Here is a 26,868-nt window from a genome sequence, read left to right as displayed (position 1 = left end):
TTTGGCCTTGCTCTTGAAAGCACTGTGCTCCTGCTGGTCTCTTCAGGCTGGGAGCTTTGAAGATGGAGGCCATGTCTTATTTATTTCTGCATCCCTGGCACCTGGGAGCTGTTGACGATCAGGATCCATTTTTAAGGGATTCTGAAGCTGGAGGCCACATATGATTGGGTTTCAGCATCTGTGATCCCCCTAAGGGGAATAAATGTTTGAATATGTCTATTTGGATCTATATTCCATGGAGAAAGCCCACAATTTTCATGAACTACTCAAAGGGGACCATGATTAACCCTCCCTCGAAGGAAAAAAAGATTAAGAATTCCTGGAAGAGTTATAGATACATGGGCAGTAAAGTGCAGACAGGGAGAAATCAACAAGATTTGTTGACTTTGTCGTTTTGACAGAAACAAAGAAAGTTCTTGATCCTATTCAACAGTTTACCAACCAAGACACTGCATGGGTGATCACTATTTTCTTTTCTTTTCTTTTTGGGATTGATCTCAGGGCCACTTAATCATTTAGCAACATCCTCATCCTTTTTTATTTTCTATTTTGAGAGAAGTTCTTACTAAGTTGCTTAGGGCCTCGCTAAGTTGCTAAGGCTGGGTTTGAACTTGCGATCCTCCTGCCTCAGTCTCCCAAGCTGCCGAATATACAGATATGTGTTACCACATCTGGCATATCACTACTTTTTAAAAGACTCCCTCTGTGACTAACTGTCAGAGGACTAGCATTGGTTAAAAGCAGCACAGGCAGAGGAGGTTGATATTCAAAGGAAGAATGTTTTAGAAGAGATTCATACAAATAAATAACTCAACTGGATACTTGCTGGTGATGGCTAATTTTTTGTCAACTTGGCTGGGTCATGGTACCCAATTTTTGGTCAAACACCAGTCTTTGCTGTGAATGTATTTTTTAGATGTTATTAGCATTCAAATTATTAGACTTTGAGTCAAGCAATATGGAACTTCCCTATTGTAGCATTGCCTCATCACTCTGGTTGAAGATCTTTAAAGACTGAGGTTCCCTGTGGAGAAGGAGCTCCATCTTGGACTTGAGACTGCAACATCAGCTCTTTCTTGGGTCTATCCTGCTGGCCTGCCTTGCACCTGCCCTGCAGATTTTAGACTTGCCAGTTCCCACAGTTGTGTGAGCCAATTCCTTAAAATAAATATCTCTCTATATACATTTCTTGCTGCTTCTATTTCTCTGAACCCTAACACAATTTGCTGGAATTGGGTTATGTTTGAAACTGCGGCTTTGGGTCCCCTAGGAAGCATAACTACTCAGATCAGTGCACACCACAATTAGGTGGTGATAGTCTAAAAAATTCCCCTTGGAAATTTGGAATACATGCATCTGCCTTTAGTCAGTGAAAACTTTAAGCATAAGAAACACTAAGAAATGGCATGGGTCTCCAAAGTATTCCTTTCTTTTATATTTTAGTGTTTATCTTCTTCCTCCTCCCTCTCTTCTTTTTCTAAAATGTATCACTGCTTTTAACTTTTTTATTTTTTTGCTGTTGTCTCACAAACATTGTAATGGCAATGACAGAATTTTGTTTTTTAAAAAATATATACTTACTATCCCACTACCCTAGACATTTATTTTACTGAGTTTCTCAAGGACACAGATCAAAGAAGAGGTCAATAGACCTTTGAGTCAAGGGCAGCAGGCCTCTGGAGAAGGGAGGCTGTTAGAAACTACAACTGTCATTTCTGAAATGTAATTTACAAGTCGGTATTCTCACAGCGGCCGCGGTGGCACTGAAAGAACATTTGCACTATTTGGAAAGCACTGGGGCTGTTTGGTTTTTCAGAACAGCTGTCGCAGTGAACTCTCCCAGGCTCAGCTATCCACGGCCCATTTCCCTTTCTGTCTTCTAAAGCCCCAGCATCTGAGGATTTGGCAGGTAGAACAAGGTTGAATGCGGCTGACACAGGAAACGGCTGTGGCTGGACTGATGCCTGGATGCAGCTGAATGGGGACACATAGCCAGGTCTTAGCAAGGAAGCAGCTGTCACTCCAAGCACTGGGCTCAATGTCACCATGTTGCTGGATTCCTTTTTCTAAGTGTCTTGGAAAGGTAATACTAATTGTGGGACACAGTATCGTTCAGACTTAACCTTGTAGCTTGGGTAGCTCTTTAGGAAGGAGAAAAGGGAGAAGCAAAATAGCATTTATTAAATATATCCCATATATGCTATAAAGGAGAGTGATTTAAGATCACTGCCTGGGTTTGAGCCACACTTGCTGTGGGCCTAAATCCCTCACGCTATAAGGGTCCTGCTTATTAGACTATTTCTTTGATGTAGTTATGATTATTCCCTGCTTTCTGATAGTCACAGGAGGCATAGGCAATATCAGAAGGGCCTGAGAGGAGGGATTTGCTTCCTTCACTGACCCCCAACATGTTGACCACTTGCCTTTCTCCAGGGATGAGTGGAATGGGGAATTAAAGACAGAGTTATGTTACTTAACTTTTTGCCTGATTTTTTTCCTGTAGAAATAATAAAAACACCTCAATTATAGAATTATTACAAGAATTAAATTAGTGTGTCTAAAGTACTTACAACAGTGCCTGAAACAGGGTAAGAGCTACCTGCCTATTTACTGCTATTATCTTATTATTTAATTAACACAGCCTTGTTTATTCTTTAACAACGGAGGAAACTGAGGCTCATGGAGATTAAGTCAATTACCGGAGATGGCAGAGCCTGAAACAAACTCAGATTTATCTGACTGCAATGTTTTCTTCCTAGAACATGACTGGGTCTGCTCAATGCTATCAAATTTCCCCTCTTGCTTGCCAGCTGAGGGTTCAGTTGATCAGTCCTTCTTTGTACTGACAAGGGTGAAATTCTATATGACTGAGGCTCTGTCTTTAATCCCCCATTCCACTCATCCCTGGAGAAAGGCCAGTGGTCAACATGTTGGGGGTCAGCGGAGGAAGCAAATCCCTCCTCTCAGGCCCTTCTGATATTGCCTATGCCTCCTGTGACTATCAGAAAGCAGGGAATAATTATAACTATATCAAAGGAACAGTCTAATAAGCAGGACCCTTATAGCAAGAGGGATTTAGGAAGAAGACCTCATGGAAGCCATCTATGTAATTCGAAATTTTCTAACAGCTATATTAAAAAACCTAGAATGGACATAAAATTGAGATATTTTACTTTTTGGGGGGATATTGTGTAAAATCCATCAAATATTTTACACACATATCCCTAAGACCCACATACCATGTGAATATAATAGCTCCCAAACACTTAAATATGTGTCCCCCAGGGGCTTCTTTATTCATTTAGTGACTCTACGTCTAAAGTGTTCCTGGCTTTCCTTTTCTTCATTCATCCGCAGATACTCTGATGGGGGGAAAAAATGGCTTAAGGAATAAAGACGTCTCTGTTTCTCTGAATGTCTCCAATTAGTGCAGGTTTTGCCGGCAGCTGAGATTGCTTGCTGCGGCCTCAGCGTTTGTGTCGCTGCACGCCCCGCACTTCTCACCCTGGAGGGCCAGGCACGCTGGCTGGCGGGGTGGGGGGCATTTCAGGGTCTAAAAGGACTCGGGCCTCCTCTTGGACCCGGGCAAAGTCTTTTCCCGAGTCTCGAGCCCTGAGGGACGGTGTGGCCCCCACTGACCACGGCAGAGCCAAGCAGAGCCTTGGCAGGGCTCAGATTTCCTGGACCGGATGACAGACCCGAGCCCGAGCCCCGCGCGGCGCAGGCCGGGCTCAGGATGCGCGGCCCTCAGTGCGCATCCCGGGCATCCGCCCCTACTGGGCCAGCGGCGCAGCTGCTGCAAATCCGCCCGGGCCGCCGCCTCCTCCGGGGCCGGGAAACGGCAGGAATCTCCCCGGCCCGGCCCAGCGCCCTCCCGCTGCTGGGGCCCGGGGCGGAGTCGCCCACCTGTCATCCGAGACGCCCCACGTGGGCCGGCCGTGGGGAGGGGTTGTAGAGAGGGAGAAAAGGCAGAGGCGTCGAAGGAGGCGGGAGTGAGAGTGGGGAGGAGAGAGGACCGGACGAGAGGAAAGCGGGAGAGGAAAGCGGAGCCCAGGAAGGCGGTGTGGAGGAGCTAGGAGCAGAAGAAAGAATAAAGAGGACCCGAGACCCTACGAGAGGGACAGGTAAGGAGGGAGGGGCAGGCGAAAAGAAGGAAAGACGAACCAGGCCGGAGAGAGGGAGTAAAGAGTCGGGAGTGAAAAAGGTCTACGCACAGGGACGAGATGAGGTGGAAGGAAGGGCCGGAGGAGAAGATTCTAGGGTGACGAAGGGCTAGGACTCTTCGACGAGGAGTGGGGGAGGCACTGCGGCCCCTGCGCCTTTAAGGTTGCCAAGGCGACGGTTCTGGCCAAAGCGAGGCGCATTGACGTCAGCAGCCGAGTGCTGATTGGCTGCAGCCGGTCGTTTCCGGTGGAGCCGCAGCCGAGCCGCTATCGCAGAGTGGAGCTGGGCTACGAGCGAAGCACTGAGGGAGCTCGGCACCGCCGTAGTCTAGCACCGACAGTTCCGCGTCCGCCGCCGCGCGTCCCAGGTGAGTGGCGTCTGCCCCGGGCCCCGCCGCGGCGAGCTTCGTCGCCCCGCCGCGCGTTTGGGGGCGCTGGACCGATCCAAGATGGCGTCACGGGGAGCGACCTGCAGGGGGACGGCCGCACCCCCTGCCCCTCCCCAGCCCCGGCGCCTCCCGGCCGGCTTCAGGCCGCGCCCCCGGCCCCGGTTCTGCACCCGCGAGGCCCCAGGCGGCCCGGTGTCCGCTTCGTGTGGGGCGTCCAGCCGATGCCCTCCCGCCGCGGCCGTCCGCGGCCCCGGTCCTCGGCGGCCCTGCCGTCCCCGCCCCCGCGCGCCGCGGCCTTCTCGCTCGCCCTCCCCCATTTCCTGAAGGACAACAGCTCGGTTTTACCGGAATCCGCCGTCGTTTTCCCCGCCGGTTTCGGCCGATCTCGAGGCCCAGCAGGAATTCTCGTGTCCACCCTTCCCCTGTAGCCGTTTCCAGCGATCCGTTTCCCTCTCCTCGGCGGGGCTGTCGTCCCCCGCCCCCGCACGGCGATCTGGGTCTGGCTCCTCAGCTTCCCTTTGTCCCTGTCACTGCCTTTCCTTCCCCGGTCCTCCCACCCCAGGCCTCCTCGCCATCGCGGAGGCCTTCCCACCGGCCCAGGATGGGGGTCGACTCCCTTCGTTGTGTGGTCATGACCGTGGCCTGAGGGATTGAAGGGCACTTTGCCGTCCTCTCGAAAATGCGCGGTGCCTGTTAACCCCTGCAGCCAGGGCCTGTGTCCCGCAAGTCGACCGACTGCTGTACTCAGGGGTTCCCGAGCCAGCAGGGAAAAGCCAGCCCAGGGTTCCTCGAGATGACCCCAAGGAGGTATTCCCTGGCAGCCCCCGGGCAGCGCCCGGAGTGGGGGACAGCCTCTGCTTACATGTGATCCTTCAGAAACAGAATCTTAACACAGTCCACTTTCCTAAAGAAAGAATCTGAGTATTTTCTTATGAACAGCTGTAAGATTCTTGACAGTTTTAAGTGGTTAAATAATTTTTGGGGAAGGGAAGAAACTAAGTTCCTGGACTCTTGGATAAATAAGTACAAAGACAGAATTAATCCAGGTATAGTCGATGAAATGTGTTAAAAGGCCTTGGAATTTGGGTATTTGGAGGTCATAGGGCGACCGTATTCGTGTTGGGTCAGTTTTGTTCATGTACTATCCGTCACCAGATTCTTCCTTTTGGTCTTTGCGATAAACATTAGTTTGTTTCAAACAAAGACACTTTCACTTTCTAGGCACAATCCTGTCGTTTTTATGAGATCTTAGAAGGATTTCTCTGTTGACTTGAATGTGTGTGTTAATATTACTGAAGACTACTTTGAAATGTAAAAGATCTGATTTATTATTGTTCTTGGTGGCCTCAGTATCATTTGAAAAGCAGAGAATTCTACTCAAGTGGATTTTCCACTCTTATGATTACTTGATCTGGAAAAGTAGCCAGTATAAATATATTCTATAGTAAGTAAACATTTTTTGTGTGTTTATTTCTGAAGTAGCAGCATGATTTTTTCCCCATGGCTTCTAAGCTGTATGCTTGTCATGGAGCCACAAACTTTCTCATGGTCTGTTAATTAGTCTACTTGTAATGACTTATCACATAAGTTGTCAAAATGAGTAACACTGGCACTTTAGAATAGCTCTTCCTCTGGTATTTCTTTTAAACTTATAGTTTTATCTTGGTTGTTTTGTGTGAATTATAATTTGAAAAGTTTGATTAGTATTGCATTTAGTTGCAGAGTAGAGGGGAACAGTCTTAATTGCTTCATGATTAGTAGATGGAGGAAAAACTGTGAATGACACTGTTAAATTACTGTTTTTAATTCTAGGGTAAGGTTACCTAGTCATTATTATATTTCTATTTTCTTCACATCAAGGCAGATTGAGTCCTCTGAAATCCATTAAATGCAGTTTTATATATTGAATCATCATGTTAGCTTGGAAACTTAACTGTTTTTATATTTTTTATTCAGATAAAGAAAACGTTTTGACAATTTTCTGTCCAAACTTTTTATAGTATACTTGGTAAGAATTTTCCACCCCCCAACTAAGGATCTCCCCCTTTTTACCACTGCTAAATATATTATATAGGACTGGAATCTGGTAAAATATTCTATAATGAAAGACTGCTTTTAAAACCTAACTGAGGTTCCTTCTGTGTTTTAAAAAATTTTGATTACACTAATAGTTAATCAGATCCTTTCCTCTAGTGGTTTGCTGTGTGACATCAGGACATTTCTCCATGGGATAGGAACTAGATGGGAGCTACCATAAAGACATTATCAGATGTTCTTTATTGTGCTTCCTTGTTTTCACTTACAGCTAACTCTTCTCAGCTTGTAATGTCAGCAGTGCCCTTGTAATTCTCTGTCCTGTTTACCATTTACACATTTCCCACTTCATCATGATTTCTTTGCAGGGAGAGAACTGAATGAAATTCCCTGAAGGGACTGGCTTCTCAGCAGCTTGCCTCTGCAGGGGATAGTGGCTCATACCCCCTCCTGGGAGCTTGAGAATATTGCCTTTCATTGTGGCCTATATAGCCCAGATACTACAGCAGCAACTAAATGAAATGCTTTTTTGGAAGAATGCAAGTTCTGTACATATTTTGTACCCTAGTCCCTATTTAAAAACAATCTAGTGAGGAGAAAAAGTTTCCATGAATCAATCAGTTGCCTAATGGATTTAATAAATCAAAGGCCAAACTGGTGTTTGTGCTTCATAGTTTACCCAAGCATATGTGTGCTTTTTGTTGCAGAGAATCATGGCGTCTGGTAGTACTACTGCCAGTGAGGAGGAGCGCAGTCTCCGGGAATGTGAACTCTACGTGCAGAAGCACAACATTCAGGCGCTGCTCAAGGATTCTATTGTGCAGTTGTGTACTGCTCGACCTGAGAGACCCATGGCTTTCCTTAGGGAATACTTTGAGAAATTGGAGAAGGTAAAAATATGGGAGATGCTTTGATGAGTCTAATAAATGTTAAATATAATGCTTAAGAATGTTGTTCATTTGTACCTTTTGGAAGAAAAGGAAGTTTGACCAAATAAGTCTAAAATTAAGAAATGCAGTGAAGATATTTGTAGTAAGTTTTAAATTCGTAACTGGTAGAGTTTAATCAGAAAATGAATCTTTTGCTGTTTATTTGAATAGTAAAGGATTTCCAAACTTAGTTTCTTATAACCTGGTTTAATTAGTAGTTCTGACTGTAATAGAACCAATCTTTAGTAGAGCAATTATTATGACTTGAGAAATTCTGAAGTACTCGAAGGCAGTCAATATTTTTCTTCAGCAAAGCAGGTAACCTTAATAAACCTTACCCCACATTTTAGAACTCAGGTAATAAATTGGTTGAGTCTAGTTTGTGATAGATTCATCAGAAATTCTAAATTAATGGTTTAGTTTACTATAGAGTTTTTGTTGGATGAATTAACTAAAATGCAGATATAAGATGGAAGGTTGTCAAAAGTTTATTTCTTTATAGTTTTGATTAGAACTTCTTTTTCTTGAAAAAAAATTCTATTTATTTCTTGGTTGTTTACTCTTGTGTGTATGTTATTGTGACCTATGTATATGATAGATGCTTTTCTTATCAAAATAATTTTGCATCAAGGACAGTGCTTCAGTTCACTTTCTTCAAGATGATGAATGAAAAAAAGTCTGTATTACCAAATGTTTTGAGTATTTTATTTGATTTGCATTTTTAACTCTGGGATAAATTTACAGGTTTTCTTATGCATATGAAGGTGGTTCATAATGGTCATGAATCAATTGGGATTTTTTTAATATATATAATTATTTAATTGTATAATAGAAATATCTGCCTTATTTGGGCCATTTTTTACCAGTGTAATTCATGTTTTAAGATTTAAAACATGTTTGGGTAGTTCAGTGAACAAGTATTTTCTATACTCCTTAAAAACTAACAGGTTGATGTTTAATACCATGATTAGAATAATTAAAAACAAAACACAACTATTAACCAATCACTATGAATGTACCCCTGCTATCTTGAAATTGTAATAGAAATTCTGGTTTGCTCTTATTAAATAAGAGAAATTTCCAAATAATGAAACTACTGTGGAGCCAGGTCACAAATGTTCCCTGTTTTGAAATCAAGTGCGTTCCTGGAGATCTGGTTCTGAAATGGGTCACTGTAAGGTGATCCCTCTTCTTTGGACATCAATAGAAATCATGAAATGAGGGGATTAAGTTAGTGAGACATTAAGTGTCTATCTTTTTTTAGGGAGTTGTTGAATGTGTGGTGCTAGGTACAAAGCCTGTATTTACCACAGGACTCTTTAAGGACTAATCAAGGTGGAAGGAAGAAAGAAGTAATTATTAGGGTACTTTCATTACAAATGGGATTTTTAGCTTTAATATGTATTTGTCTTTAAAAAAATGTAATAAAAGTTACATTTTAACACTTTTCTTCCTGAAACTCAAGGGTCTTTGACTAACATGCACTCTTTTACCCAGGGTTAAATATATTTTCCTAGACTTTCAAGTACCTAGATTTTCTACTTTTTAATAGACCATTGTTCCATATATCATGTTAATTTTTATGTCTTAAAATACTAGTCACATTCTCTTCACCTCCTTCCCAGTTACCCAGGAGTTATGTTTCTGGAATCTTCCAGCTCTTCCTTAAGAAATGTACCAAAAAACTCCCACGGTTTGGCCTGTTGAAAGCTTCTGCGTTTTAATTCAGACTACTGTCTGGAATTTGAGTTTACTTTCATGTTTGTATTTATTAAAGAACTTCCCTGTCTTGATGATAAGAGGAATTAAACTGTTGCCTTTTGAGGGCCTCCTGTGTGCCAGATACTGTGTGAAACATATACATAAATATTCATTATCACAAATGTGTGATATATATGACCATTACCATTTTTTAGAGACAGCTGGTAAAACTTGGTTGTGATCATACAGTGTAGTGGTCAGTTTTTGCTGCAGCAACATAAAATCCCCAAATTTCAGTGGCTTACTACAACAGGCTATATATATCCGTCATGTGTAGCTCTTTTGGGCTCAGCCTGTCTTGTCTTCTCTACTTCAAGTATTTTGTTCTGGGGCTGAGTGGAAGAAACAGTCACTATATAGGGCATTCCGTTCTCAAGGCAGAGAAGGGACAGAAGCTCAAGGTGGGCTGAGCCAAACCACATTAGCGTGCATGCTATGGCATGTCCACTTACATTCCATGACTAAAGCAAGTCATATGGCCAAGCCTCAAGTCTGTGGGGTGGCAAGTTTACTTAATCTACAGAGAAGAATGGCAAGGGCAGGGAGAAGACAAACAGTTGTGAAAACATTAAGTGGTTGGAGTTAAAAACATAATGCAGAATATAATGCAGAAGAGTCAACAAGATTAACCAGAAAGTAGGCTGGGAGTTTTTTATTTTTTGTTTTAATAAGCTAAAGAGCTAACAAGCTGTGAATAACAGCAAGGGTAAGGATATAAAATTGTATCACAGTACATGCTAGAAATTGATAATTCCAGTAACGGCTCTGACTTGTCAAACAAAATAGGTTATATTCATATTGCTGTTTTATAGTTCACTAGAATCCAAGGCAGTGTTAAAATCAAATTGTTTTTGGTTACTTCAGAATTTATTTAAGTAGGATACAGTCCTAATAAGATGTCCTTTGTGAATTTTTTCATTAAACTTTTGTGTAATGTCAGTGACAGATTTGGGGAAGTTGAATTTATGTTTTCGCTTATACTCTTTACACTTGGGACCTGAGTTTCATAGTCCTAGGTTGATATGGAACAGGAAAGCCTTGTTAGTCACTGGAAGTTCTAAAATGAAAATGAAGTGAGTTTTCTAAAAAATACATAAATAGGTCACATGTTCACATGCAGATCACAATAAAAAGGCACAGCAATAAGAGTTTTCCTTCCCACACCATTGCCTTTCTTGGGTGTGGCCAGTGTTCTGGAGGTAATATATGGCATTTATAGACAAATTTATACATGAAAGGAACATCTTTTCCAACAAATGTGGAATGAGCCACTGTCTGGCTATTATGTTTACTCATCCCTGGTAATTATTTTGGTTGTTTCCAGTGTTTCACTCTTAAAAAAACTAATTAAATAATGTATGTATCATTTTTTCACATGTGCATATCTTAGAATAAATTTCTGAAAGCAGAATTATTAGATTGCTGAGTCAAAAGGTAAATATATTTATAATTATGAACAAAAATGTTGTTTTTTTCTCTCTGAAAATTAGAAAATCTGAGAAGTGAGAAGATAAAGATAAAATTTTGCTATAAAAAACAGACATGGCTCTACTAATAGAAATGAACACTATTAACCCCTTCATGGATATGGTTCTAGATTTTGCTTGCTGCACATTTAGGATTCTTGTATTTATCTCGATGCGAACATTTGGGTGAGGATTGCACAAAAACAACAACAACAAAAAATAGCAACAACAACAAAAATGGATTTTTTTTAAATCAAATTTTTTTCCTACAGTAATCATTAAATGCGAAGTTCTTTTAGAATTTGTAAGATGGTTTAGAAAAACAATGTAGAATGGGTCAAATGAATGAGAAAGTAGAAGATAACACATTCTTTTACTCTTATTTCAGGCATAATTAATTCTCTACTGAAGAATTTCTTTTTAAGGTTCTAGATTTGAAAAAAATGTTTAATTGTTGATTTCAGTTTTTATATGAATTGGTTCAATAAGTAGTTTTTATAAGCAGATAATCATATAAACCCTGCTAATAAAGAGTGCTTCTAGCTCTGCTGGAGAAGTATTGCTGAGCTGGTCCTTATTTAAATTCTTGTTACCATCACAACCCTCTCATTATTTGTTTATATTTGGGACCCAGGCTAGAATGTGAATTCTGCACGCTCAGGACCCTCTCCAATTGGTTTGTGTATCCCATTGCTTTGTATAGGATGTGGTGTGGCAGATCCAGAAAATGCAGGATTAATGAAATAGTAGTCTAGACATTCTTGGGTTACTTTGGTGAGCCAGAATTATTGTTACTAGATAACATGCTTAGAAAGGGGAAGTTATTTCTTACTGTTTGCAGTAGAAAACAAAAAGCCTAATTCCCAGGATTTTGTTTTCTGATACATTGCTTTTATGTGCACCATGAATCAGTAATCTCAATACATTATTATAATGGAGATCTAATTTTTTACTTCTAGATGTCCTTGAACATATGGCTTTTGTCCATTAATAAAGCATGCCATCTATTATCATCTGAGAAACAGTCTGTGGAAAGTTTTTCTTTTTAAACTTTGTTTTTTTCCTATTTGGAATTGACCATTTCCCCTTAATTTACATTGGTACAAGAAGAGACTTGATGTCCCTGAGATGGACTGACACTGGATTATAAGAATACCAAATTTATATGCTGAAGCGTCTCATTTTATAAACCCTCATTTCTTTCAGGAGGAGGCAAAACAGATTCAGAATCTGCAGAAAGCAGGCACCCGCACAGACTCAAGGGAGGAAGAAATCTCTCCTCCTCCCCCCAATCCAGTGGTTAAAGGTCGGCGGCGACGTGGGGCTATCAGTGCTGAAGTCTACACAGAGGAAGATGCTGCGTCTTATGTTAGAAAGGTAGTTTTGATATCTAAACATTAGGGAAATGTTTTGGGGGTCCACTTGGTGGTCATCTAGTTTCCTTTGATGCGTGAATGTACATTTTCAAATAGTTAATTACAAAAATAGTTACTTGGTACCAGAGAACAGGTTTCTATAATAGCCTGCTGTCAAAGGAAATAACCAGTGATTATAACCCAAGGAATAATTACATTTGGGGGTTGGTCATTTCCATGCAGTTGTTTTGCAGTTGAATCAAGAGGTATTCCTTTTTCTCTTGAATCATGTTCTCAGTTTTCTGATACTCCATAATTCATGTTGTAGCTTTTAACCTTGTATCCAACAAGCTTCATTTGTCCTAATCTTTTCGTTCTCACAGCCAGCCAGCCATTTTGAATTATGCTATTAGTCTCCAGTGGGAACAATTGCATGTGCTTGGGCCTTGTGAAACACAATGATTGTTATAAGATATTTAGTTTTGTCTTAGAATAATGACCTCTGTCAAGGTAATTTTGGTTTGTTTAGTTTTTAACTAGGAACCAAGTACTGGCTTTTAAATCCAAGCCTGGCTGTAGGCAAGGGGATTAAATAAATCAATTTTTATTTGTTGAGTACTTTGTGAATCAAAGATAGTAAGAATGTGCCCACAGTGAAAATATTTAATTCAAAACTGTCTTGTTTAAATACTCTAATGTGGCTTGACATTTAATTGAAATGTAAGTTGCAAACATTTAAGTGTTTTTTTGTTTATGGAATTGTTATTTGTCCTTTGACTCTTTTCTAGGTTATACCAAAAGATTATAAGACAATGGCTGCTTTAGCTAAAGCCATTGAAAAGAATGTGCTGTTTTCACATCTTGATGATAATGAGAGAAGGTAGGTATATCTTCTTTGTTAGAATATTTTTTCAGTATTTCATTTATCTCATATGTCCCAAACTCTTATGATTGTAAGTTTTAAGGCCAAATGACAATCAGGGCTGAAAATCTGGAAGTTTTAATTCTAAGGTTAACATTGGAAATCACGGAAGAGACCTGTGAAATCTTACACTAGGACTTCTCTCTCTTGCAGTGATATTTTTGATGCCATGTTTCCAGTCTCTTTTATTGCTGGAGAGACTGTTATTCAGCAAGGTAAGGACTACTGTTTTTGTGACATGCACTATGGTTATGGGAGGATAGGAGAGACTGGAGAATTGGTTTTGTTTGAGTTTGTTTCCCTCTTTGTGCCTACCATTTCCCCCTGTTATGTTGTTAGATTATTCTTTATCCTTTTTCTTCCCTTTTTTTGATAAAAATTTAAGCTAAACAGAAAGCTTTCTCTAAGGCATTAATATTTCAGGTATAATTTTATTTATAATAATTGTTAAAGGAAATGCTGTTTTATTTTGAATGTCATGGAACTTTAGAACAATATATATATCTCCTATGTCCTTTATGCTGATTATTAGGCACTTTTATAGTAAAAAATGGAACAAAACCACTTATATTTTTATTTATTCTTGATAGTTTCATGGGTCTTCATAAACCATATATTTTCCCGTTTCATGACAGTCTTGATATGTTCTATTAACTATTTGTGTTGTTTCTTGTGATATTATAGATAACATAAAAGTTAATAACTTTGTACACATATGTGGCTTTCTCTAGTTACTTTTTTAGAAGGTATTCTTCACCATAAGATTAGACTAAACAAAACTGATCAGTTCTATGACTTTTAATTTTATGGCTTCTGTTGCTGAATTTTTTTTCTTAAAGATCATGTTAAATTTAACATACCTGTTTTTACAGCCTCATTATAAAATGAGTTTATTTTATATTAATTTGATCGTTTCAGTTTGTTTTTTTAATTTGGAATATGATTCTGAATCTTTTACTCTCTTTTAGGCGATGAAGGGGATAATTTCTATGTGATTGATCAAGGAGAGATGGATGTAAGATTTAATAATGGCAAAACTATGTTGATAATCTTACCTTAATAATCTTGTATTATTACTTCTAAGCACTAAGCATAGTGTTTCTCAAGGGCTTGTATTGTGTGTTATATTCCATTACCTTTTACCAAGTATTTTTTGACACAGTAACTTTTTTTTTTAATATGCTCTTATTTACTTATTTTTGTGCCTCATGTGCTAGGCAAGTGCTCTGTCACTGAGCTCCATCTCTGATACAGTATCTTTAAGGGTAATTTTTCTGACTAGATATGCAGTTCCTGACTTCTGGGTTAGTGATTAATAAGTCTGTGCATGCTGTGGAAGGGTAGATGGATGTAAAGGAGTCTAAACCTAGCCATTAGCTATAAAACTTAACACAGCTTTCTTAATTTTATAAGTTTTCTCTATAAATGAAATAGCAGTAAAAAAGCATTGAACCTTGTAGTTTTTTTAGAAAATTCAGTGACTTTATAGAAGTAAAATGCTTAGTACAGTGCTCAGCCTAGTAATTAGTAAACGTGTGTCATTGGTATTAATGCTTGACTGACCTTATTTCATCATCATCTCTATGGAATATCTTTTTCATACCACATAGTAGCTCATTTAACTCATTGTCAGAGGTCATCTATTTTGCTGTGCTGTGTTCTGAGAAATAAAATATTCTGTTTTAAAAATAAATTCGGGATTCTGACCTTTTAAAAAGGTCTAAAAGTTTTAACATGTTTGTATCTATACAAAGAGAAAACTTAATAGTCATTTGCATTTTAGGTCTATGTCAACAATGAATGGGCAACCAGTGTTGGTGAAGGAGGGAGCTTTGGAGAACTTGCTTTGATTTATGGAACACCTAGAGCAGCCACTGTCAAAGCAAAGACAAATGTGAAACTCTGGGGTATTGACCGAGACAGCTATAGAAGAATCCTTATGGTAAGAAATGATGGTTTTTGGAGTGTGATTTAGAATTCTGATCTATTTAACTAATGTTTGCATAATGTCACAAAGTTAAAAATGAGGTGTTCTTTTCTTTTAATGATTGAATGTTTTGTATTAATCCCAGTTTAGCATCACTCATTATGCCTTTTGAGGCAGTGATTTTTTAGAACAAAAATAAATTAAGGCCAGAAATCACATGGGAATCAGAATGTGATGTATATGTAATGGTCTTCTCATATTTAGAAATCTGCCCATTTGCCAGCAGATGCTTCTTGATTTACCTGATCTTGCCTACCATAGATTGGCTGCTTTGAAATGCATAAAATTAGGCCATTCAGAAATAAGTGGCTTCTCTAAACTGAAAGTTGGTTATCAGAAATGCATGTGACATGTCTCCTCTTGGAGAGAACAAAGTAATAAAACCATTGGGACAGTCTGCTGATACAGTTAATGAGTTTTTGAGAACTTTGTGATCAGTTTGTAGAGTAGTTTTGGTGGTTAAGTCCCAGCTAATAGCATTGGCTGTTCTAAATAGTTTTCTTTAATTTCTGTAGTGTTCATCTGGCCATTTGAAAGTTTGCAGTCTTGTGTACTTTGAAATTTTTTTGTATGTTTGGGATATGTTCATGTACTTTGAAATATACTTTGTGTTTCTATTTTCCTGCTGTGGATACCAGAATTGATGAATACTCAAGTACCTTTTTATAAAACGGCATAGTATTTGCATAAAACATGCACACCCTGTATACACTCTAAGTCATTTCTTGATTGATTAGGTAATACCTAATGCAAAATAAAAGCTGTGTGAGTAGTTGTTATACTGTATTGTTTAGGGAATATTGACAAGAAATAATTCTGTTTTTTTTTTGTTGGATCTGTAGTTTGTTGGATTTCTGGGTTCAGTACCTGTGGATTACATGGAGGGACAGACTGTGTGTATATATAGATATATATGTGTGTGTGTGCAGATGTATGTTTTTTGATAGGTGGGGGTTGTGGGGCTGAGGCAATTGACCTAGTTAGGAAAATTTGTTATAAAGGACAGTGTGTTTCCTTTCCTCTTTCCTCCAGATATATTTAACAAATTTTAAGATAAGACAACTTGATTTGGGGCTATGGGACATTCTCTCATTTTTGCTCTATAAATAACACAGTTTACTAGATTGGAGCTATGGGGAAGGATTCTGGGCTGGGAGTGTAGTCAGATACAGTTTTTCATGTCACTTGGTTGTTTTTTGGAGAGCTGAGCTTTTGCTTACTTGACATTTCATTACTTAGTGGTGCTGTGTACCTCCTGTGGCTTTTAGGAGCAAGCTATGAAGAGCTTTTTGAGCTTTTTAATGTAACTGAACACTTACTGTTTTCAGCATGCAGAGAAATGATTGTAAATCAAGAGGCAACTGCTGCAAGCTTTTTTTTTCCTTTTTAGTATATTTTAAACAATATTATTCCACAACATTGTGTGATGACTACATGTTTTTGGGATATGACTCCTTTTCCTTTTTTTTTTTTTAGGGAAGCACACTGAGAAAGCGAAAGATGTATGAGGAGTTCCTTAGTAAAGTGTCTATTTTAGGTGAGTTTTTAAAATTGCGTGGAGTACTGTCAGATATTTAGCAGAACCTATTACATTTCAGAAAAAGTAATCTAGTTAACTCATGTTTTTTTTACTAGCAGAAAGGGAAAGCACATGAGATTTTTATTTGTGTCAAAGATTTGACTAAATTAAAGTCTAATGTGTGTTGAATTTGCTAATGTATGACAGACTCCTTTATTAGAAATGATCGGACGTGGGAAAAGCTTTCTGAAAATAAGGATGTGGCTCTTTCCTCCTAACTAAAAAAGCTGAAGGTGTCCTCCTTCTGAATGTGAACATTTAGTTATTCCCACTCTGACTTCCTTCTTATTTTGTTATTGAGCTTATTGGTTCTGGAATGTACTTCCAAGAAGGCATTTACTTTGTGGAAATATGAGGTATCATTTGTTGGTATCCTCTGAAAACATGACAGATTTGAAATTTAGAGTAAAGCAAATTAACTGGAGATATTACCTGAGTTTTGTTATGTGGACTGGGAGATGTTAGACCCTATTCTTTAGGAAAGGCAATGGTGACTTTGCCATTGTTTTGTTAAAGGGATTTGACTTTTTTCCCTCCTTATTTGACCTCTAAAATAATTATATTACTTCTTATCTTGGATATTGGTTTGACCTTTGGGAGCAAAAGTTATTTTCTGGCTCCCTTTGTTGGTTTCATAAACAAATTCAACTGTTAAGTTGTTTGAACTTTGGAAAATTAATGGATAAGTTATTTGAATTTGGAAAATTATGCATAGTGAAACATTTGGGTACTGCTATTGAAAGTTTGATTTGCATTGATGGCAGTATGAAAGACTGCTTTCTGATCATATTTTTCTTATTCCTTTGCCATTTGATACAGTGTTGATATAAATTAATCTGATTATAAAAGTAAGAATCTAAGAGTCTTATGCAGGTATATGAAAATCCTGCTGAGACTAGAGGCAATTGAAGATATGTGCCATTGTCATGTTTAATCTGAAACACTGCTGGGGTGTTGAATGGGCATGGATATTTGCTTGAATATCTGTACCCTTGGTTTTTGTTTCAAAAAATTTAGCAATACCAAATAATGTAGAATTTTTTTGATTCTTGTCTTTCAGAGTCTTTGGACAAATGGGAACGTCTCACTGTAGCTGATGCACTGGAACCAGTCCAGTTTGAAGATGGACAGAAGATTGTGGTACAGGGAGAACCAGGAGATGAGTTCTTCATTATTTTAGAAGTAAAGAACTCTGCATTTGATTCCTTACCAAGTTGTATACCATAAAGGGGAAACTGGGGATTAATTCTTGTTTATCCCTTGGATTTTAAGAATACCAGATAGTTTTATTTAAAAATGATCTTTAGGGGCTCGAGGTGTAGCTCAGTGGTAGAATGTTTGCCTAGTATCTATGAGACTGAGACCCTGGGTTCCATCCCCAGCACTGCAAAAAATAAAGTAGTATATGGTTTCATTGTGGTTTGCGAGGCCTAACTAGCCCAGGGTTACTCAAATTGTTCTTTACCATGCAAGCCAAGAAAACCCTAAAAAATAAAAAACTGAAAACTTACAACAGTTAGCAAAACAAATTGAAAACTCTGGGAGGTTCTTGTTAAAATGCAAGTGTTTGGGCTATTTGACAAAGAAGGATCAAAGGTAATTATTTAAGTTTCTAAAGTTTATATGTTTTATGTCTTTACAATCTGGGAAATGTATAGCAGTTAATCTTGCCTGCTGGACAGATCCAAATAGCAGATTCAAAGGCTCAACTCTGTAGTCATGGTGCAAAAGCAGCCTTAGAAATGTGAATGAGTGGATGTGGCATTCCAAAAAATCTTATTTACAAAATAGTGAGTTTGGGTTTGGCCTTCTGTCTACAGTTTGTGAAACTATTCTTAAGTATTTTAGTTTGATCAGTACCTTACTCTGAGCAGGGGATAATGGTTAAGTAGAAATCAAAGTTCATATGGTGACTGACTTTTCAGTCATCTTTTAACTTATGAACACAGATGAGTTGAATTATCTCTAAATCCTTTTCTGCCCTCTGTTTTGCAAAATAGCTAAAGTTGCACAGAGTGTTTAAGATGCCACTCTGGGTTAGAAAGTATTTGCTTAAGTTTTTGGTGATTGTATTATAGGGGTCGGCTGCTGTGCTGCAACGTCGGTCAGAAAATGAAGAGTTTGTTGAAGTGGGAAGATTGGGGCCTTCTGATTATTTTGGTATGTTGGATTCCTTCACAATTAGAGTTACCTTTCAGTGAGACGTGTAGTATTTCATAATTTTGTCTTCTCTTCTCCTGAACTTTTAAAATTGAAGTCTTTTGCTTGTCAGAGAAATAGTGTGAGATTTTGTTCTTTACTCAGTTAATAATTGAGTAATTGATTGTTCCATACCTATTATTGGTGTGTGTGTATGTATATGTGTGTGTGTGTGTGTGTGTGTGTGTGTGTGTGTATCTATATAATGTGCAGATGTGTGTCTGCTTTTAATTGAATGGAAAACAAAATCTTTGTTTTCTTTCTCAGAAGTGCACTTTAAACATTTTTTTTAATTTGTTTTAATTAATGTACTTTTTTTAAGGATTTTTTTGTTTTGTTTTGTTTTTCTGTAGAAGTTAACCTGCTTTTATGCTTCTCTTTTTCTGTCTTCCAGGTGAAATTGCACTACTGATGAATCGTCCTCGTGCTGCTACAGTGGTTGCACGTGGCCCCTTGAAGTGTGTGAAGCTGGATCGACCTCGATTTGAACGTGTCCTTGGCCCATGCTCAGATATTCTCAAACGAAACATCCAGCAGTACAACAGTTTCGTGTCACTGTCTGTCTGAAACCTGCCTCCTGTGCCTCCCTTTCTCCTTTCCCCAGTTCATGCTTCACTCACGCAGACTGCTTAATTTTCCCTATTTGCAGCGCCAAGTGGCCACTGGCATTGCAGCTTCTTGTCTCTTTATATTAAAAATTGCTTTTATTGCACCGTTCTCAATTTGGAGCATTAAGTGAATGCTCGAACACAAATAAATAGAAAGAGTTCTGTGGACTTTGCTGTTACTGCTTCTCTCTGTGCAGTGTTAGTGTTCAAACTGGGCAGTGAGTGCCATGCTTTTTGGTGAGGGCAGATCCCAGCACCAATGAATTACCATAGAGTAATGATGTAACAGTGCAAGATTTTTTTGTGACATAATTTTCCAGTCAAGCATATTTAGACTGTGGCCATATATGCTATATTTCTTTATAGAATAAATGGTTTCTCATTAAGCTGTAAGGATTAGGAAAAATGGATATAGAAAAATCTTAGTAGCGTAGAAAGACATCTGCCTGTAATTACAACTAGTTTAAGGTGGAAAAAATGCCCATTTTTGCTAATTATCAGATGGATACAGTTGGTTCAGACCCCCCGCCCTTAACCTGAATTTTTGTTTGCCAAGCTAATTTGCCTGGTTTTGTTTGTGTCCTGTTACTGTTTCTTTTCCAACTCTGAAATACTTTTAGGTGTGGCTATCTATACCAGCCTTTTAAGTTTGAAACCAAACCATAGACTACAAATATTGGGTTATGATTTAACTACATCTGCCTCAGCTCACAGATTTTATTTATCCAGCTAGTGCCAAATACTGACATCAGATGCTGAATTGAAAATAAGAATTTGAGGCCTACACTTTCAGTTGTTAACTTAAGAGTTTTTGGTTAATACACATTCTTCATTTGACTCCAGTATGATCTCCTATGTTTAGTAGACTCTTGATTCCAGGAGATTGGATTTGCTGAGAGTAGATACAGGTGGAAATAATGTCACACAGAAATATGAAGTGATGTTGCTAAAGAGAAGAACCAGGTGGACAGATTTCAGTGTCGAGAATTTTCCCCCACTAAATTCATTAGGGTGTGAGGTTTAGGAATAAGTTTTGTACTTCGGTTTCACATTTCCCCCCTCCTTTTTATGTCGGCTAGAACTTTGGGTGGGGTGGGATGGGTGGGATATGTCTGTGTGTGTCTAAAAGGCCATTCTGCTGGAAGACCTGCTTTCCTGTCCTGTATTTCTCTGGCAGCCTTTTATTTTTACTTTAAGTCAACTTGTGTTTTGAGTCTTACCTGTAACTCAGTATTTTCCTGCCTTATGTGTTATAATATTCCAATGATACCCAACAGTTTATTTTTATTATGATTTTTTTAAACAAAATTTCACAGTTCTGTAATGTAGGCACTTTTATTTTCATTGTGATTTATGTATATTGTAGGGTAATATTTGGGAGTGACTGCAAGCAGTTTTCCATCTGTGTGCAACTGGTTTTGATTAATAATCCTTTCACCTACCTTTTCCCAGGTAATTTAAATTGGACATGATAGTTTTTTTTTGCAGATTTTAGGTTGTTACTAACTTTGGAATATAAATCTGGGAAAGAAATTTTATTTACTTGTTAGTGTGGGATAGAAAGCCACCTTGTTACAAATTTTTTAATTTCCAAAATCTGTATTAAATGAAGGTTTTCTGCTCTGTACTTTATGTTTAGCTATCTTTTTTATACTTAAAAAACTAAAAATAAAAATTATGTTCTTATTAGCTTTAAGCTTGATTTTGATCTTTGTTTAAAAGCCCAAAATGTACTTAAATGAATTATGTAGAATGCCATAAAATCAGTTTCTTATATGTATATAATCATGTTCATGTATATTTAGGTATGGATACTGCTAAGTGAGTTTTACTCAAATCATTTGGCTTGCTGTTTACTCCCTTTTGTAGTTTTTGATCTTAGACATTTTAAGATAAGTCTGAATTGAAAATTTTCACATTTAAAGCTTTATCTTCGTGCAATCTAAGTGTATGTGAGAAATCACAGTTGGCATAATTTTGTTGTAGTTGATATTCAGGGTTTTAGGAATCATTATTTCTGGATTTGTTGAGTGAATTTATGAGATCTACTGCTCTGGAAGTATAGATGGCCAAAGGACCATTTCGTATTGCCTCCTGGTTACCTGTCTGATGATACTGTGTGTGCTAATATATGCTATTCTTTTTGTTATAGATTGTCTTAACAGTAGGTCAAGTAATAAAAAGAGATTAAATAATTTAAATTCTTAAATGAATCAGTTTTTCTTCACTTTCTCCTTTTTTTCTTCCTCTGTCCCTTCCCCAGAGTCTCTGTTTCTGGTGGGTGAGAATGAGAAGGGGAAGTGAATTATGGGATCGTTATTTTTAAAGAGTAACATGTTTATTTTCCAAGCTTTCCAATTCAGTTTGACTATCAAAGAATGGATCTCAGCTTTGCTTAAAGGGTAGCAGATACATAACAGATTTACCCACCAAGTTATGGAAGGAAAAGATTCAATCAAAAATTAAAGATTTCCTGTTTATTGAAGATAGTATCAGTTTTGTGGCCTTAGAACTTCCCATACCTAAGGGGGAAATACCATTTCTGGATTACCATATCTTTGGTTTGTATTTAAGATATACAGTTGCTTAGAGATGTTTTTATAGAAAGTCTTATAGCTTAGATTTTTGAGGAGTGAGGTGATTTAAGTTGTACTTACTAGTATAATGTGCTTATCTCTTCACATCCTGTGAAGCTGGAGATGTGCTAGAAGAACTTTTTTTTAAATACCTTTATTTTATATGTTATAATATTCTAATGATACCCAACAGTTTATTTTTATTATGATTTTTTTAAACAAAATGATGCTGAGGATTGAACCCAGGGCCTCGCACGTGCTAGGCGAGCACTCTACTGCTGAGCCACAACCTCAGACCCTAGAAGAACTTTTTCTAGCTAACACACTCAGGAACTTGGTTTTTTAATTGTTATTTTTTGCAGTGCTGGGGATTGAACTTGGGGCCTTGCACATACTAGACAAGTACTCTACTGCTGAGCTACATCCCCAGCCCCAGAAGAATACTGTGCTCTTTGTATAGGTTCAATACCCATTTCTTCCAGCCCGCTGGAGTTGAAACCTTCAGAGCCACAACAGAGTAGAACTAAAGAAAGTTTGATTGGGTTGATTGTCCTTGTTATAGATTAATTTTCCCTCTTTAACAGTGGCCCATGGTGACTCACATTTTGTTTAATATATTAAAGTGTTGACATTTTAAAATTGAAGTAGCATGATGTCAGATTGTTTTAAATTTTGCTTTATATCCAACCACTGATGGCTGGGCCTTTTTTGTACTTTGTTTAGACTCTGGCAATGTATTTTTATATGAGCTGAAACAACATTTAGGAACTAACAATGGCTAGATAACCTCTTGAGTTTGTCCCCAAACATGTCTGTCATAATAGCTATCAGTAAAGGCTGTAGTTACATGAATTAAAAAGGGGAAATCCTAATTTCTCTCTTCTTACACTGTGGGATTTTAGCATAGAAGTCAGCATTGTTGTATACATAGCTAAAATTTGTTTCTTGACATAATTTCAGAACTCTTGTCTGCATCATGACTCCATCTAAAACTAAAACCACTGTAATTTTTTTTCCTTGTTTTCTGAATGAAAGTTCTACCAATTTTGCCTAAGTAGCTCTGTGCTTCTAAAAGTTTCCACTAGATGGAGAGCTTTTTTATCATCTTTGTTAATCCCAAATGTTAATCCCAAATGAGTTTTTAGTCATTTATGGATTCTGTGTTTGCAGATATGCCTACTTGCTAAAATTTATTTGTAACCCGCCACTGTACACGGTGCTTTTGCAGTCATTTGAGGACTTGTGCAGTGCAGTGGAGAGTTGGAATCTCCAGTGAATGTTTTCCCACCCTAAAGTGAACAAGGGGACGCTCAGTCTTTTTCAGTTGTCACGCTGTGTCTTTTTGTTTGTTTGGTCGGTCCTTTTAGTGCCATTTTGCAGTTTTGTGCTTTTCTTTGATGACTTTCCTATTTGAAATGGCCCCAAGTGCAGTGCTGTTGGACTGACCAGTGTTCCTAAGGGCAAGAAGGCTGTGCTGTGTCTTAGAAAATACTGCGTATTAGATGAGCTTGGTTCATGCCTGAGTTGCAGTGATGTTGGCCGTGAGGCAGTGTTAAAGAGTTCAGCAGAATAAAGTGTCTTGAACAAGAAAAGATCATAAGTTGATCTGTTGAAAATGTGTGAACGTAAACTCTGGAAACCTAACCCAGTAGAGCAATGAAGGATTTCAGTGTTTGCTAATTTATCAGAGGCAGCTTTATAGGACATAAAGAGAATTGACTGTTTTGTAATTTTCAGACTCAAATTGTCCTGGTTTTTGAGAAGGCTGCAGAGGGTGCTCCAGCCCCTATATCACCAAGTCCTGTACTGTACGCCATCTTTCATCCTTCTGTCAGTGGTGACAGGGGAAGTGTCACAGTGTTTCATGGGGCCTTGAGCAGTGGTTCAAACTAACAAGTAGGAAGGACTCACTGGTTTCTAAAAAAAAAAACTTATCACAGCCTTCTCACATTAAATAATACTAATCAGCTATACTAGTAATACTAATACCTAACACCGTGGGGACATTTTTATACCATTTGATAGAATTTCTGGGTATTTTTGATGAATGATCTTAATTTTGTTGTTAAAAACACAATGAAGCTGGGTATGGTGGCGCACACCTGTAATCCCAGTGGCTTGGGAGGCTGAGACACGAGAATCGAATTCAAAGCCAGGGCAATTGCAAAAGGTGCTAACCAACTCGGTGAGGCCCGGCCTCTTAATAAAATGCAAAATAGGGCTGGGGATGTGGCTCAGTAGATGAGTGAACATGAGTTCAATCCCTAGTACCAAAAAAAAAAAAAAAAAAGAACAATGGAATGTTAACCATGAGTAACTAATAAGGCATAGAGCTCCTCATCAAGGTCAAATTCAGTTCTGCTACTTTCAATTTGAATAGTAGGTCACAAAATCCTATACCCTTCAAAAATTAACTTGTAGTCAGAGTAGTAGCTGAATTGGATGGAGCTGAAACTCACCTTCCTAAGCCTCTGGTTTGGAAGTCCCAACCATTTTGTGCTGTTCTTTGTCTTTCCCTGAATATTTTCATGTATTCCTGGTCCCTTTAGGGAAAAAAAATGACTTGAAGTAGGAGAAACAGCTGATGGAGTGGGAAGTCCTGTGCTGCATTTGGCTACCCCACGTGAGGCAGTCTCTGGGATTAAGATCCCCAGCACCACAAAAGGAGGAAAAAAAGAGCTATTTTTCTATTTTTTTAAGCACAACTTTATAAATTGGTTGTGATGCATTTGGGTTTTTGTGTTACAGTGGAAAGAAGACATCGGATAGGTCTACGCCATTGAACTGGGTGGTTATCTCTCTGAGCCTTGGTTCTCTTTCCTGAGGGGCTGGGAGTTGTGTGCATGTTGGGAAGCCTGTGTGTTGTTTCTGTAATGTGGGGGGACTTGGGGAACCACAGGCTCAGGGGCAGGGTACCAGTATGCAATATTAGCGTGGGCCAGCGGTACCTATTGTGACTTTTTGTTGGGCTGTCTTTGGACATTGCAGTCTTGACCTTGTTCTCTACTCCCCTCACCCTTTGACTGTTTGAGCCTCCAACCTTTATTAGAAGAGAATTTGATCTGCTGAAATCATTTATTTTTGCTTGTTGACTAATCACTCCGCAGAATGAATACATTCCTGTCATTTGTGGTTTCAGTTATTATGGAATAAGAAACATGTCTCCAGTTCCAGGAGTTTGAGATGTCAACAAGTCATTAGGGGGAACTGGAGGAGACGGGGACTCCCTACTGTCCTTTCAAGGAGGTTTGGGACAGAAACTTGATTTAGTTCTTTTTTAGTCAGTACAGGAGGAGAGGGTATCTAGAGGACCTCATCCCTCCAGATGGCTCCCTGTTCCTGTTGGAGTCTCATAGGTGACAGTTCTGGGACATAAGGAGGAGTGTTGTGGCTGACGGTCCAGCAGGCCCTGGCCTTTGTCCCACCTTTCTCCAGGACTTCCTCTAGTACCTGACAGGCCCGACCATGCCATGCTGACCTTGGAGACCTCTCTTTTCCCTTATCACAATTCCTCCTGTTGTTACTACCTGCTAATCTTGACATTGTTATTTCAGTTGATATTTAATACTCTCACTGGAATACCTTCTTTCTGGTATTTAGAGCAAATTCCTATTCCTAGGAAATTCTGCTCAGTAGGCACAGTGACTACAATGTAAGTAGAAAGGGTAAAGTCTAGTTTGAACCAGTTTGAGGCTTAATTATCTGAAGATTTTGAGGCTGCTTGAGATCTGCAAGATGTTTTGTCTGGACCAGGAATTATCCTTTACTTGTAGATAGAATAAGGACCTGGAGGACAGGTATCCACTTTGATGTCCTTTTATTTGACTTAATATAGTTAAAACTTTCCTGGGAACAGGGCCTAGAAACCTTCCAGATCTGAGTCATATGCAGGTTGCCCCAAGCACTGGAAAGATAGTCTGTGGCTTGATGGAGCTAGAGATTTCTGGGAAAGATGGAGCCAAGGCGATTCACTATAGCAGGGATCTTAAGTGACCTTATAGAGTAGGTCAGTGGATCCCTCTTGCTGTTTCAGAACATGCCCTGCCTCTTCCTGAGCTTGAGACTTGCCCTCCAGCACGAGGAGAGGGAAGTAAGGACGCAGTGGTCTGCACTCCAGAGCCCTCCGCTGGCTCCGGCTGTGTTTTCTGAAATGTGCTTCTCCAGCCCTTAGCTTGTCAGGTTAGACTGGCCAGAGTCTAGGGCTGATTGCTGTGCTGGGACATCGGCTATGACACGCTGCTGTCCATGGGCCTCTATGCAGTCCCCCACTGTCTTGAGGATGATTTGGAGTCTGCGGTCCAGGGCCAAGAGGTGCGGTTCGGTGAGGATGGGGGCCAGCTGGTCTTCTAGTAGAGACTCCCGCATCACATCGCTGAGTCTGTAGTCGGCCTGGGCCAGCAGCTGCAGATGCAAGAGTGTTTTCTTTTTGATCCTGAAAAGGCAAAGTCATAGGAGCCAAATAAGTCAGGGCAAAGAAAATACCTTGTCTGTGCCTGCCCATTCCCCGAATAGCTGTTGCAGCTGATATTCTGAGAGCCTTCACCCCCAGTGCCTTCTCAAGCATGTTAATGAAAACCGCATCAAAAGGGAATGAAGAAAAGGTGTCCGCCTTTGCCCAATTGCCTTTTGGTCAACAGCCTCTAACAATCGTAATGCCGCCCATGCTGACGCTGGACCGTGCGCATTTGCGCTGAGGTTGCTAAAGGAATCAAAACTGAAGTGACGGGATTTTTTAAAGAGACTTAAAGCTGATGGGAGAAGCTTCTAGTAGGTGAAATGATGAAGCTGTCTGCCATTTCAAGAGCTAGCCTCCAAGATGGGTCATGCTAACTATTTCTCAGATTCTAAAATCAGAGGGATGAAAATGGGGTGGGACCATCCTCAGGAGTTTTATCTCTTT

General features: G+C 39.2%; 2 protein-coding genes across 3 annotated transcripts in view; one reads left to right on the top strand and one right to left on the bottom strand.

The window, feature by feature from the left end:
• Nucleotides 1-3,851: 3,851 nt before the first annotated feature.
• On the top strand, nt 3,852-21,601 carry Prkar1a (protein kinase cAMP-dependent type I regulatory subunit alpha). Of its 2 annotated transcripts, none has more exons than XM_076869488.2 (11): nt 3,852-4,124; nt 7,294-7,476; nt 11,949-12,119; nt 12,886-12,977; nt 13,173-13,234; nt 13,988-14,034; nt 14,803-14,961; nt 16,483-16,543; nt 17,646-17,767; nt 18,664-18,745; nt 19,179-21,601. In XM_076869488.2, the coding sequence occupies exons 2-11, from the start codon at nt 7,300-7,302 to the stop codon at nt 19,349-19,351; spliced, it is 1,146 nt and encodes a 381-aa protein (XP_076725603.1). In that variant the 5' UTR covers nt 3,852-4,124; nt 7,294-7,299; the 3' UTR covers nt 19,352-21,601. The 2 variants fall into 2 exon arrangements, with proteins under 2 accessions (XP_076725603.1, XP_076725602.1); XM_076869487.2 differs by lacking the exon at nt 3,852-4,124 and adding an exon at nt 4,390-4,531.
• A 4,219-nt stretch (nt 21,602-25,820) lies between these two features.
• Nucleotides 25,821-26,868, bottom strand: part of Fam20a (FAM20A golgi associated secretory pathway pseudokinase) — a 49,023-nt gene continuing 47,975 nt past the window's right edge. Inside the window, exon 11 of the mRNA XM_076870661.2 lies at nt 25,821-26,400. Coding sequence (XP_076726776.2) covers nt 26,136-26,400 — 265 coding nt within the window. The 3' untranslated portion in view covers nt 25,821-26,135. The remainder of the gene's footprint in view (nt 26,401-26,868) is intronic.

This window comes from Callospermophilus lateralis, chromosome 11 (genome assembly GCF_048772815.1).
Source record: "Callospermophilus lateralis isolate mCalLat2 chromosome 11, mCalLat2.hap1, whole genome shotgun sequence".
NCBI classification, from domain to species: Eukaryota; Metazoa; Chordata; class Mammalia; order Rodentia; family Sciuridae; genus Callospermophilus; species Callospermophilus lateralis.
This window is presented reverse-complemented; position numbering and strand designations above follow the sequence as displayed.

Excerpts from the sequence above, each read along its gene's own strand:
- Prkar1a (XM_076869488.2), top strand. The coding sequence starts at position 7,300 with ATGGCGTCTGGTAGTACTACTGCCAGTGAGGAGGAGCGCAGTCTCCGG. Across the intron at positions 12,120-12,885 it reads CTGCGTCTTATGTTAGAAAG|GTTATACCAAAAGATTATAA; the intron begins GTAGTTTTGATA and ends ACTCTTTTCTAG. Across the intron at positions 18,746-19,178 it reads GGGGCCTTCTGATTATTTTG|GTGAAATTGCACTACTGATG; the intron begins GTATGTTGGATT and ends TCTGTCTTCCAG.